General features: G+C 32.9%; 1 protein-coding gene across 1 annotated transcript in view; it reads right to left on the bottom strand.

The window, feature by feature from the left end:
- DYNC2H1 (dynein cytoplasmic 2 heavy chain 1) overlaps positions 1–14,552 on the bottom strand; it is a 315,287-nt gene that overhangs the window by 169,374 nt on the left and 131,361 nt on the right. Inside the window, exons 67-69 of the mRNA XM_054592495.1 lie at positions 7,255–7,418; positions 5,223–5,342; positions 4,534–4,668 (exon numbers count right to left, since the gene is read on the bottom strand). Coding sequence (XP_054448470.1) covers positions 4,534–4,668; positions 5,223–5,342; positions 7,255–7,418 — 419 coding nt within the window. The remainder of the gene's footprint in view (positions 1–4,533; positions 4,669–5,222; positions 5,343–7,254; positions 7,419–14,552) is intronic.

Below are 14,552 nucleotides of genomic sequence, written 5' to 3'. Positions count from 1 at the left end.
GATTGAAAATATACCTAATCTGGTAAAGGAAAGACACACAAGTCCAGAAAGCTCAGAGAATCCCAAAGAAGTTGGACCCAAAGAGGCCTACACCCAGACACATCATAATGAAAACAACAAGGCTTAAAGACGAGAAGAGACTACTAACGGCCACAAGAGGAAAGCAGCTAGTTATACACAAGGGAGCACAAATTAGATTGGCATCTCATTTCTCAACAGAAATATTTCAAACCAGAAGGAAGTGGCATGAAATATTCATGGTAATGAAAAGCAAGGACCTACAACCAAAGCTACTTTACCCAGCAAGGCTATCATTTAAAATAAAAAGAGAAAAAAATAGACTAACAATAAAATGACACAAAATATGTGTCTATCAATAATCACCTTAAATTTGTAAATGGTTTGAATTCTCCCACCAAAAGACATAGGGTAGCTGAATAGATAAGGTGTCAAGACCCATATATAGGCTGCCTCCAAGAGACCCACCTCAGACTGAAAGAGACACACAGATTAAAAAGTAAAGGAATAGAAAAAGATATTTCATGCAAATTGTAAGGAAAAATATCTGGGGTAACAGTATTTATACACAACAAAATAGACTTTAAAACCAAGGCTATAGTAAGAGACAAAGAAGGAAACTACATAATAATGAAGGAAGCAATCCAACAAGAGAACATAACCCTAGTAAACATTTACATACCAAACACAGGAGCACCTATATATGCGAAGCAAGCCTTGATGGCCATAAAGGGAGAGATCGACAGAAACAGGAGTCATAGTCAGGGATTTTCACAGCAGACTGACTTCAGTGGAAAGATCTTTCAGACAGAAAATCAACAAGGAGACAGAGGCCTTAAATGACAGAGTAGATCAAATGGACTTAATTGATATTTTCAGAGCATTTCACCCCAAAGCACCAGAATATACATAGATTTCAAGTGCGCATGGAACATTTTCAAGGATAGATCGCATGTTAGGATACTGAAGAAGTCTCAAATAATTTAAGAACACTGAAATCATATCAAGCATCTTCTCTGACCACAATACTAGGAAACCAGAAATCAATCACAAGAACACTGAAGAATACCCAAAGACATGGAAGCTAAATGTTAACATGTTATTAAACAATGAATGGGTAAACAAAAAGATCAAGGAAGAAATCAAAAGATACCTTGAAGCAAATAAAATGAGGACGCAACAATCCGATATCTGTTGGACACTGGAAAAGCAATCCTAAGAGGGAATTTCAAAGATTACAGGCCTTCTCAAAAAACAAGAAAAAGCTCAAATAAATTATCTAACTTCACACTTAAAGGGACTTGAAAAAGAACAGCAAACAAAGCCCAAAGTGATTACAATGAAGGAAATAATAAAGATCAGAGCAGATATAAATGGAACAGTCTAAAAAATAATCTATACAATATATCAATGAGTCCAACATCTGGTTCTTTGAAAAGATAAATAAGATTTAACCAGACTCATCAAGAAAAAAAGAGACAGGAACCAATAAATAAAATCAGAAATGAAAGTGGAGAAATAACAACCGACACCAAAGAAATTCTTACACCAAAGGGTTGTAAGAAAATATTATGAAAGAGTATATGCCAACTAACTGGACAATCTGGATGAAATGGATAAATTCCTAGAAATGTACAATCTCCCCCAAACAACTCCCAACAAACAAAAGCCCTGGACCAGATGACTTCACAGGTAAATTTTACCAAACATTTACCAAGAAGATCTAACACCTTTCCCTCTCAAACTATTCCAAAAAATTCAAGAAGGAAGGCTCCCAAGCTCATTTTATGAGACCAGCATAAACAAATTTCAAAACCAGATAAAGACACTACAAAAAAGCAAAAATTATCCCTGATAAACATATCCCTGACAAACATAGATGCAAGTATCCTCAAGAAAATATTAGCCAAATGAATGTAGCAACACATCAAAAAGATCATACATCATGATCAAGTAGGATTTATTCCGGTAATGCAAGTTTTGTACACCATTTGCAAATCAATAAATGTGATTCACCACAATAAAAAATGAAGGATAAAAATCACACGATCATATCAACAGATACAGAAAAAGCATTTGATTTAATCCAGCACCCACTTATGATAAAAACTCTCAGCAAAGTGGGAATAGAGGGAATATATCCAAACGTAATAAAGGCCATATATGACAAACCCACTACCAGCATCATACTCAACAGGCAAAACTACTAGCATTCCCCTTAAGATTGAGAACAAGACAGGGATATCCACTTTCTCCTCTGTTATTCAATATAGTACTGGAAATCCTAGCCATAGCAATCAAACAAGAAGAAGATACAAGAGGCATCCATATTGGAACAAAAGAAGTAAAACTGTCATTATTTACAGATGGCATGATACTGTACATAGAGAACCCCAAAAATTCACCAAGAAACTACTAGAACTGATAAATGAATTCAGAAAATTAGTCAAATACAAAATTTATATCCAGAAATCAGTTGCACTTTTATATGCAAATAACGAACTAACAGAATGGGAAGTTAAGAAAACAATCCCATTCACAACTGCTTCAAAATGAATAAAATACCTAGGAATAAACCTAACCAAGAATATGAAAGACCTTTACTAGAGAAATTATAAGACACAGAAGAAAGAAACTGAAGAAGATACAAATACATGGAAGCACACACTATCTTCATGGACAGAAAGAATTAACATCATTAAAATGTCCCTACTACCCAAAACAGTTTATAGGTTCAATTCAATTCCTATCAAGAGTCCATTGACATGTTTCACACAACTAGAATATTTCAAAAATTTATATGGAACCACAAAAGTACCTGCAGAGCCACAGTGATCCTGAGAAAGAATAACGAAGGTGGAGGAATCATGATACCTAATATGACACTCTACTATAAGGCCACAGTAATTAAAACAGGATAGTACTGGCATAAAAACAGACACATAGGTCAATGGAATAGAAGAGAGAACCCAGAAATAAACCCACACCTATAGAGTCAAGTAATATTCAACAGAGGAAGCAAGCACATACAATGGGCTAAAGATAGTTTATTCAATAAATGGTGCTGGGGAAATTTGACAGATACATGCAGAAAAATGAAACTAGACCACCTTTACACCATATACAAAAATAAATTCAAAACAGGTCAAAGATTTAAATGTTAGACCCAAAACCATAAAAATCTTACAAGAAAACATAGGCAGCAAAATCTCAGATATTGCTTGTAGCAATATTTTATCAGATATATCTCCACAGGCAAGGGAAATTAAAGAAACATAAGTGAGACTACATTAAACTAGAAAGTTCTTACATAGCAAAGCAAATCATCAACAAAATAAAAAGATAACCCACATAATGGGAGAACATACTCGCCAATACATCTGATAAGGAGTTAATATCCAATATTTATAAAGCACTTACAAAACTCAACACACACACAAAAAAAATTAAAAAATGGGCAAGGGACCTGAATAGACACTTCTTCTAACAGGACATACAGATGGTCAATAGACAGACGTATGAAAAGATGTTCAATGTCACTAATCATCAGAGAAATGAAAATTAAAACCACAATGAGATATCATCTCACCTTTGTCAAAATGGCTATCATCAATAAATCAACAAACAACACATCATGACGTGGATGTGGATAAAGTGGAACCCTTTTAAAGGCACTTTAGGTGGGCATGCAGAGTGGGGAAACCACTGTGGAAAACAGTATGAAAATACCTCAGAAAATTAAAAATGGATCTGCCTTTCAACCCAGAGGTCCCACTCCTGAGAATAAATCCAAAGGAACCCAAACACTAATTTGAAAGAACGTAAGAACCCCTGTGTTCATTGCAGCATTATTTACAATTGCCAAGATATGGAAGCAGCCAAAATGCCTATCGGTAAATGAGTGGATTAAATAACTACGGGACATTTACAGATTGGAATTCTACTCAGCTATAAAAAACAAGATAATTTTACCCTTTGCTATAGTGTGAATGGATCTGGAGAACACTATGCTAAGTGAAATAAGACAGAGGAAGACAAATACTATGTAATTTCACTCATACGTAGAATCTAATCAACAAAATGAACTAACAAGCAAAACAGACTAATAGGTGGAGAGAAGACAACAGCTAGTGGAGGCGGTGCTTAGGGCATGGAGGGACTGAGCAAAAAGGAAAAAGGATTCATGGACATGGGCAACAGTGTGGTCATTACGGGGGATGGCCATGGTATAAGGGGACTAAATGGTAATGGAAAAAAAATACAATAAAAACATTGTACCTGAAATAGTAGAACCCAACCGGGAATAATGATCATCAGTCCTTATCCTCCAGGCCCCCAAGATCTCATCACCCTCCCTTTAATAACAACCAGACCCAAGGCTACAGTTTTTTTCAACAGCTTTCTTCTTTGGCAATCACTGCTCCTCTGTATTCCTTATTGCACATTCCTTATTGTACAACATCAATATGAAAGTTAAGGACAACATGTATAAGAACACAAGGAGGAAATAATTACTTGATCAAGAAAAATTTGGAGTTTGTAAGATTCTTTAAGTGACTCTTGAATAAGTGCACTGCTTGCTTTTGTCTGATTCAAAGATTCAATCAAATCCTTATTTTCCAAAATATTGCCTTGGGATGTGGCAAGTGTCTGTAGAAAAATTAACAAAGTAATGTTAACATTATTATATATATTAGTCAATTAAAAAAATTCATGTTAACTACGATTAACTTAATGATGTTTATAACTTATGTTATTGTAAAAGAATTTCAACATTTTACTGCTCATAAGAATGATATAGAAAATCTTTATACTATATCATCAAAGCAGTGCACGTATATCAATTTTATCATTCTAATAAAAAAATTACTGAAAGTTACTAGTTAAATGATAATTTCCTGCTACCTTTTAAAGCCTCTTTGAAATTCTGACCATATAAACTGATAATTAATTAGTGAAATAATCCAGTATAATGACAGTATTTGTTTAAAAATTGCTTGTCTTAAACATTATTTCCTAAAATCTTGTATTCCAAGATATCTAGTTTTTTGTTTGAATTTTGATTTTAAGATATACATTGATAAATCTTTGACACAACCAAAATATGCTGAAGGTACTATTAATTTTTAAGAACACAATACTTTCTTATATTTATTAAAGAATAAAATATAACACAAAACATGTCCCGAATAACTAAATTTTACCTCTAAAAGGGATTCCTCAAGCTTGGCTAACTGTATTTTCTTGTCTTCTTCCTGTTGTAATAGTTTTGTTTTCTGTTCCTCTAAATCAGGTTTTTCATGCTGAATAGTTAAAGCCAAAAGCTTAAATAAAAATTTACAGTCACAGTTATTCTAATGATAAAGTTGAAAGAAAACAAAAGAAAAACTTCCTATACACAGGCCTCATGTTTGACCAAATACTACAAGTATTATCATATTTCTTTGAGTTTTTCTCATTTAATATATGGGACACCTTCACAATTATTTCTGAGAAAAAATAAACTGATTGACAAAGTGTTAAAATTTATAGGACAGGTATAAGAAGGTGCATTATTTAACATATCAACATAGAATATTTAGTTCTAAAATAAGATTATATACATAAAAACTACAGAAGCTAGTATTTTTTAATGGTTAAGTATTCACATAAAGGAATAAGAGCTATCTTACTTAAAATATGATATCATGAAAATAACAGTGGGATATCACTTCACACCCCTTAGTATGGCTACAATTAAAAAGACAAATAATAATTGTTGGCAAGAATGTGGAGAAAGTGGAACACTCATACATTGTTGGTAAGAAAGTAAAATGGCTTAGCCACTTTGCAAAACTTTATGTCCTTCAAAGTGTTAAGTTACCCTAAGAAAAAGCATTACACTAAAAAAAAAAAAAAAAAAAAAATCAATGAACTGTACACTTTATATGGGTCTTTACACTTTGTATGGTATGTGAATTAAATCTTAATAAAGCTATTTCTAAAAACTGCTGTGTCAAATTCTTAATTTTGAAACTTCTATTTAGGGAATGACACTGGCATATTATAAAATGTATAATTCAAAATCTGCTGTATAAGCGTCTTCCCTTAGTTTTTGTTAAAGATCTAAATAGCCACTTTCAACAATTACTATGGAGAGCTTTTAGATAAAGGAAGAAATTTTGACTCTGACCGGGTAGGGTAGATCAGTTGGTTGGAACATAATCCCATACACCAAAATGTTGCAAGTTCAATGGTCTGGGCACATATAAGAGGCAACTAATTGATAATCTCTTGTACTGAAGTTTCTCTCTCTCTCTTCTCTCCTTCTTTTTCTCTCTCTTTCTCCCCCTCTCCCCTAGGGCATGTACAGAAGCACCCGATCTTCTTGAACCAGTATTTTGCTCTTTCTCTTTTTACCCTCCTCCCTTACTCTCTCTGTAAAATCAATAAACATATCCTCAGGTGAGGATTACAAAGAGAAGCAATTTTATCAATTAATTCTGCCACACTTTTGAATAATTTTTCTATTGTTTTATTTATAAGAAATACCAAGTAAAAGATAATGTTCATAAAAATATAGTCAGCTATATATAAGAAAAATATTTTAAAAGTTTTTAAAATTATAATAAAGTAAAAAGTATAGCAAATACACATGCTATCATATAACTCAAAGGAGGAAAAATCTACTCTTGTTAGATGAATAAGAAAAAGGATGATATTCAAAAAGCCAATAAGTATACCTTTAAAGAAAAAAATGAGTAAGGAAATGTCTAGACATTAAAATTTACTTTGAAATTCATACAGTAATGAACCATACACAGATAAAGGGAATTCAAAAAGGCTTATGTTCTGGTAGAAAAGAATAAAGTTGAGTAGGAATCAAGGATACTCAACTACCTTAACATATCATTACATGCAATTTTCACATTTAAACTTAATTTTTTATAATTAAAAAAAGTAACTGATCTTAACCTCTATGATCCTTCCATTTTTCATATTTTACCATACATGACAGAAAAAGACTTAAAATTAAAGTTATACTGAAAGAATCAGCAATTTGCCATTAGCAGCAAACGTACAAGTCTAGCACAAATGATATATGAAATAAACCCAGATGATTTATGTTAACTTGAAAGTATATTTTCAAAATATTAAATGCTAATCAGTTTAAACAAAATTGCTTCCCAGTCAAAATATCTAAAGAGTATACAAAACTAAAAAAGAGTTCTAGAGTAAATAATGATAGATGTATACCTGTCCTCGTAATCCACTTCTTGTTGTAGTAAAGTTAACCTCAGTAACGATGGAAGCTGCATCCGGTGGAATAAAGGGATTTGGGTTTCTCGTTGACAAAAAAAGGCGAAATTCTTCATTGTAGTCAATCATTTTTTCACCTATTTGTACCACATAACGTGGTCCTATTTTTCAAAATGACATAATTAGTTGCCAGAATATTCTGTATTTTGCTATAAATTAAAAATATAATCTAGTATTTCTAAATGTAGTTAATATGATAGGTTTTTCAATAGAGTCCAAAAGATAGCAGCAGTTAGGCTATTCAAGGTTCTATTAACCAAAATGCTTAATTAACTGGCACTTCACATGCAATTTTAAGTAATACTCATTAAGATGACCGTGGAATACTGAAGCATCAAAAGAGTATCTATACTTATATTCAATATGGTTTTAATGTTAACTGTATGTTTTATATTCCAAATTTTTCTAAAATAATACAAATTACAGATTACAAAAAAATGAAAACTCAATTATATATTATTCTATATTTCTAAATTCACCAGTTAAAAAGTATTTATTAAACGAGACTGAAGATGTAATACTAGGAGACAGACTTAACTGGTAAAAACCCAGGATTATCAACATACAAGTAATTACAAAGTTACCATTAATCACATCAATTAGCATTTATTCAGACTGCCATACATGGGTAATTCATGACAAGAAGTTAAACTAAGAAAAACAAAGTTCTGCCTTATAAAGGAGTACATTTTAAAATAAAAAAACAGATATTTACTATAAAATATAGAGAGAAATTAATCCACGATATCCATAACTTATGACTTTGAACTGAAAACAAATAATTGATTTTTAAGTACAAAATACATATCTTCAAAGATCATTTTCAAAGGTTAAGAAAAACACTGTAAGAAATTTTTGAGAGCACCAGAATAAATTGTAAAATTTTACTTAAAAACTTTATGTCAACGTAAAAATAATTTTAAAAGCACTTTGTGATGGAAGAAATACTAATGCCCCATAAAACAAAATCAAAATAGTATTGAATTTTAATTATTATCAGAGAAATACAAAATGTAAAGCCCAATGTAATACCTCTACAATAACTGGGATTATTCAAGAAAGCTTATGCAAAATAAATGCAAAGAAACCCAACCCTCATGACATAGGGGTCAAACCACTAAAAGTTAGTAACAAAGAAACACTTTACGGCATCTAGAGAAAAATGACACATCACCCACAGAGAAGCAACAATAAAACAAGCAGGTTATTTCTCAACAGTAATGACATAAGCTAGAAGATGATGGAATAAAAACTTTCAAGTGCTAAATAAAATAACTATTAACCCAGAATCCATGACAAAGAAAAATCCTTCAAAAGTGAAAGAAGTTTGTGCCCACTGGCCCTTCATTAAATGATAAACTATTCAAGTAAGTTGTTCTGACAGAAAAAAAAAAAATGGATAACCCAGATGGAAATGAGAAGATAAATGAAAGAAATGATAGGAGAATTTAAGAACACTAGAAAGGGTACATATGTATCAATATAGATGTTAAACGTAATTATAACACGCGGAGCATGACAGTGTATCACAACAAAAATGCAAAAGCAGGCAGAGGGTATTGTGGAGTTAAAGTGCAATACTGGAAAGGTGGCAAAGTATATATTTGTATTAAAATAGTAAGTCAAAGGTGCGTATTGTTATATGTAGAGTAACCATTAAGAAATCATAAAAATTGATCCAAAAATCAGGTTTATTAGAAAACTCTACTACTGCACATTAGTTAACTGTATTAACTTTACATATATAGTTATATAGTTAATATATAATTATATATAAAATTTATATTTCAACTTTATATATAGTTAATGTAGTTAACTAATACAGTTAATACAGTTAACTTATATAAAGACTGCATGGTAAATAAAAATGTAAAACCAAATGATTTACCACTGATAAAAGGCACATGTTATAAGACCAACAAAAATGTGAAAGTAAAAGCATGGAAAAGAATTACCATGCACACACTAGCTCCCAAAACCTATTGAAACAGTCCTAATATCAGACTGAAAAATTACAGAAATTTTTAGAAATAAATAAGGACATTTAATAATGCTATAGGAAATAAAACAGGAAGATATAATATTTCCAAATATGTATGCATCTAAAAACATAGCTCCAAAATATTTAAAGCAAAAATTGACAGAACTAAAAGCAAAATGAACAAATTAAAAAATCATAGGGACTTTAGGATATTCTCTGAATACATAATAGGAAAAGAAATTAAACAAAACAGTAAAAACATGGAAGATAACAATACAATTAAGAAATGTCTTAACTGACTTTAGAGAAAATTAAAATAACCTTTAGCAAAATTCACAAGATTTTCAATTGTATGTGGAACATATATGAAAATTAACCAATGTCATATCATAAAGACAGCATCAACGGAATTCAAAAAAATCTGAACACTTCAGAAAAAGTTCTGACCACAATGGAGTTACGCTAAAAAATCAATTACAAAAAAGGTAATTAGAAAACCTTGAACTCCTTGGAAATTAAACACCACCAAATATTGCTAAGTAATTTATAAATCAAAGTAGAAATCAAAAATTGTGATATAAAGCTAAAGAAAAACCTAGAGGGAAATTTATAAATATAAAGGCATATATTAAGAAAAAGAAAAACTTGAATTCCACTATTTTTTGAATACCAAAACTTCTAATTTCTACTTCAAGAGTATTAAAAAAAAGATTAAAAAAATCTAAGTAAAATAATAGGAATGAAATAATAAAGAGTAAAAATCAGTTTAAAAATACAATAGTCAGAGGAATGTACGGTACAGCATAGGCAATGTAAGTCAAAGATATAGTTATATTTCATACAATGATGAAAGGTTAGAAAACTTATCATGATCACAGATGTAAGGTACACAGATGTCAAATCACTGTTGTCCACCTGAAACTAATACAATATGTATGTCAACTATAATTTTAAAAGATTAATGAATATACTGTTTCAAATGTAAGCAATGTTTTTCATGATTGCTAATAAAAATATTCTATCAAATTAAAATGAGATATATATATATATGTAAAAATAAAATAATACAATTGAGAAAAAATCAACAAAGTTAAGAGTTGGTATTTTAAAGAGCTCAGTAAAACTGATAAACCCTTATCCAGACTGCTGATTGCAGTGGCTAGATTAACAACTGAAGGCGTCAGCCACAGAGAGGAGATCCGTGGTGGTCTTGAACAGGCTGCCTATGGCAAGACTGGGGCATCACCTCACATCACCAGAGGAGGGTCCAGAAAGAAAAAGCAGTGGTAAATACTAGAAGCTACCAAAACAAATTCCACCATGGCCTCCTCCATGATTTGTAATATTCCTTTCCTGCATAGTTTTTTAACATTCATTTCTTGTCCTTCAAGTTTATGCGTAATAAGCCACTAGATTTTACATTATAGTTTACGTAATTCTTATGTTTTGCTCCTCCCTTCTTTTACCCCATTTTATGTTCTTCTTTCCTCGTATTGTTTTAGTTTCGAATTTTGTTTTTCCTCTTGCTACAACTTGTTTCCATTCTGCACTCTTACTACTTCTCTCCCCACCGCGCAACCCCACCCACACTCTCAAAACCAATTTTCCTGTCAATGGTCATCTCACATTTTTTTCCCGCTCTTCCAGTATACGCATTCTCCCTCTCTTTAGCAATCGTTGCTCACTGGTTGTGGATGGGGCAGTGGTTGCTGCATTTTTGCAATTTCATCTCTAGATCTTCACTATGCTTGTATTTCAAATCTCAGATTTTACCATCCCCTCTTCTACCTCGTTCTGCCTTCATCCCACCTGTTCTTTTGTTCATCTCAAGTTTTAACTTTTTCTTGTCCAAGCTTGTTTTTCTTTTCATTTACACACACACACACACACACACACACACACACACACACACTTTTTTTTAATCCTGCCCTTTCTTTTTTTAGCTCAAATTTTAATTTTTCCCTTTCTTAGCCTGGTTTTTGTTCCTCACTCTTAGTATTCCCTCTCCACCTATCATCTCAAAATCACTTCCCTTTCCTCTACATATCCCTTAAGCTTTTCTTTATTTTTTCCTCTTATTCCCATCCCACCTATATTAATCTTAGCTCATTTGCTGTTGATGGTGCTGTGGTGGATCTTTTCTCCAATTTGCTTCCTATTTTTTAAATTTTTTATTTACTTTTTTCCTTTTTCTTTCTCTCTCACTCTATTTTTTTTAAATTTTCTGTTTAAATGTAACACTACACTCTTCCCCACTCTTACTCCATTTCACCTTCTTCATTCCCTTTCTTACAATGTACATTTTACTTTCTCTCTTCATATTGCTCCGATTCCCTACTCTTGGTAGTGTGCTTCCCTCAACCCTCTCAAATCATTTTTCTTTCAGTAGGTCATCTCATATTCGCTTCTCTTTTCTTATAATAGTCTTAAACTCTGTACACCCTTATTAATACTGGTCCATTTGCGGGTGGGAGTGATTGTTGTGGGTATGGGTTTGTTTCCTGGACTGTGTGCTTTTGTTCTGACAGTACCAGCACAACAGCACACAAGACTTGTTGTGTTAAGAGACCCTCAGTCAACCAGCTGGAGGAAACAACCCACCAAAGAACCACCCAACAGCAATTAAAACCCAATTTTTTTCAGAAAGCCAACATAAACGGCAGAAAGGGCATCCCAAAAGCATCAAGTTCAGGAGATCAAGGTGCCTGCACCACTGAATCCCACAGGTCTCATAGCAGTTCAAAACACAAAGACAAGGAGTCAAAGCAGATCAATTTAAGAAGCAGAAGCAAACAAGAAGAGTCTCTCCTAAAATGGGGAGACAAGGAAATAACGCCCAATCAAAAGAAAAGAAGGAATTCCCATAAAGGGTGCTAAATGAAATAGAGGCAAGTAAACATTGAGTTCAAAACAGTGGTTTTCAGGAAGCTCAATGAGCTCAGTGAGAATTACTAAGAACTACAGAGAAGCTACAAGAAACTCACTGCAAACTATATCCACATGAAAAAGGATATAGAAACTATCAATAAGAGCCACTAATAAATGAATACAATTTCTCAATTGAAGAACACAGTAGAAGGAATTAAAAGCAGGCTAGCAGAAGAAAAGGATCAAATCAACAAGCTGGAGGACAACCTAGAAAAAAATTCCCAGACAGAGCAAGAAAAGGAAAAACAACTAAAAAAGAAAGAAGAGGGGTTAAGGGAGCCACAGGACAACGAGAAACATCATATCTGTATCATAGGAATACCAGAAAGAAAAGAGGAGCAAGGGATAGAAAACCTGTTTGAAAAAGTAATGATGGAAAACTTCCCTAGTTTGAGGAGAGAAAAAGTCACACAAGTCCAGGAAGCACAGAAGGTCCAAAATTGAGATGAACCTGAAAAGACCCACTCTAAGACATATCATAATTAAAATGGCAAAATTCTAAACAAAGAGAGAATTTTAAAGGCAGCAAGGGAAAAACAGATAGTAACAAAAAAGGGAGCTCCAGTAAGCAGCTGATTGCTCAACAGAAACACTACAAGCCAGAAGGGAATGGCAAGAAATATTCCAAGTAATGAAAAGCAAAGGCCTGCCAACCAAGACTACTCTACCCAGCAAGGCTCTCATTTAAAATGGAAAGTGAAATAAGGAGTTTCCCCAGACAAAAGAGGGCTAAAAGAATACACCTCCACCAAACTAGCACTACAAGATATGCTAAAGGGTCTGCTTTAAGAAGATGAAGAAACAGAGAGAGAGAGAGGAACACAGGTACAAAGGCGGAAAATGGCAATGAGTAAGTGCCTATCAATAATAACCTTAATTGTAAATGGATTAAATGCTCCAATGAAAAGACATAGGGTAGCTGAATGGATAAGAAAACATGAGAGACCTACCTGAGAACAAAAGACCAACACAGTATGAAAGTGAAGGATTGGAAGAAAATAAACCAAGCAAATGGACAGGGCAAAAAAAGGTGGAGTTGCAATACTTGTATCAGACAAAATAGTTTTCAAACCAAAGGCCATAAAAAAGACTCAGAAGGACACTTGATAATACAAGAAGAGAATTCATCAAGAAGGCATCAACATTGTAAATATATATGCACCCAGTATAGGGGTGTCCAAATATGTAAGGAAAATCTTGGAGGACTCCAAAACAGCTATAGACAGCAACACAATTACAGTAGGGGATTTCAACATGCCACTGACAAAAATGGATAGATCTTTCAAACAAAGTATCAACAAGAATATTGTGCCACTGAAAGATGTACTACATCAAACGGACTTCATTAACATATAGAGAACCTTTCACCTCAAAGAAGAAAAATACATAGTCTTTTCAAATGCACATGGAACATTTTCAAAGATAAACCACAAGATATGACACAAAACAAGCCTGTACAAATTCAAGAAAATTGAAATCTATCAAGCATTTTCTCAGACCACAAGGGCTTGAAACTAAAAACCAACCTTAAGGATAAAATTCAAAAACAGTAAAATTCATAGAGACTGAACAGCATGCTATTAAACAATGAATTGGTTAATAATGAGATCAAGAAAGAAATCAAAAAGTTTCTGGAAACAAATGAAAATGAACACACAACAGTCCAAAACCTATGGGACACAGCAAAGGCAGTCCTGAGAGGGAAGTTCATAGCAATACAGGCCTACCTAAAGAAGGAAACATTTCATATAAACAACCTAATCTACAAGAAGTGGAGGAACAACAACAAAGCCCAGAGCAACTAAAAGGAAGGAAATAATGAAGATCAGAGCAGAATTCAATGACATAAAGACTAAAAGAATAATTCAAAGGATCAATAAATCCAGAAGCTGCTTTCCTGTAAAGATTAACAAAATTGACAAGACTTTAACAAGACTTATCAAGAAAAAAAGAGACAGGACCCAAATAAATAAAATCAGGAATGAAAGTGGAGAAATTACAACTGATACCACAGAAATACAAAGGATTGTTAAGAAATTCCTACAAACAACTATATGCCAAGGAATTTGAAAGCCTGGGTGAAATGGACAAATTTCTACAAACAAATAATCTTCCAAAATTGAATCAAGAAGAAGCAGAAAGCCTGAACACACCAGTAACAGCAGGTGAAATTGAAGCAGTAATCAACAAACTCCCAGCACACAAAAGCCCTGGGCCAGATGGTTTCACAGGAGAATCTTACAATACATTTAAGAAAGAGCTAACCCCTGCCCTTCTGAGGATATTCCAAAAAATCCAAGAGGAGGGAAAACTCCTAAACTCTTTT

Source organism: Pteronotus mesoamericanus, unplaced genomic scaffold (assembly GCF_021234165.1).
Source record: "Pteronotus mesoamericanus isolate MK-2021 breed Mesoamerican mustached bat unplaced genomic scaffold, CSHL_Meso_final scaffold_36, whole genome shotgun sequence".
NCBI classification, from domain to species: domain Eukaryota; kingdom Metazoa; phylum Chordata; class Mammalia; order Chiroptera; family Mormoopidae; genus Pteronotus; species Pteronotus mesoamericanus.
The sequence above is the reverse complement of the archived record's forward strand: the minus strand, read 5'-3'. Positions and strand labels throughout refer to the sequence as shown.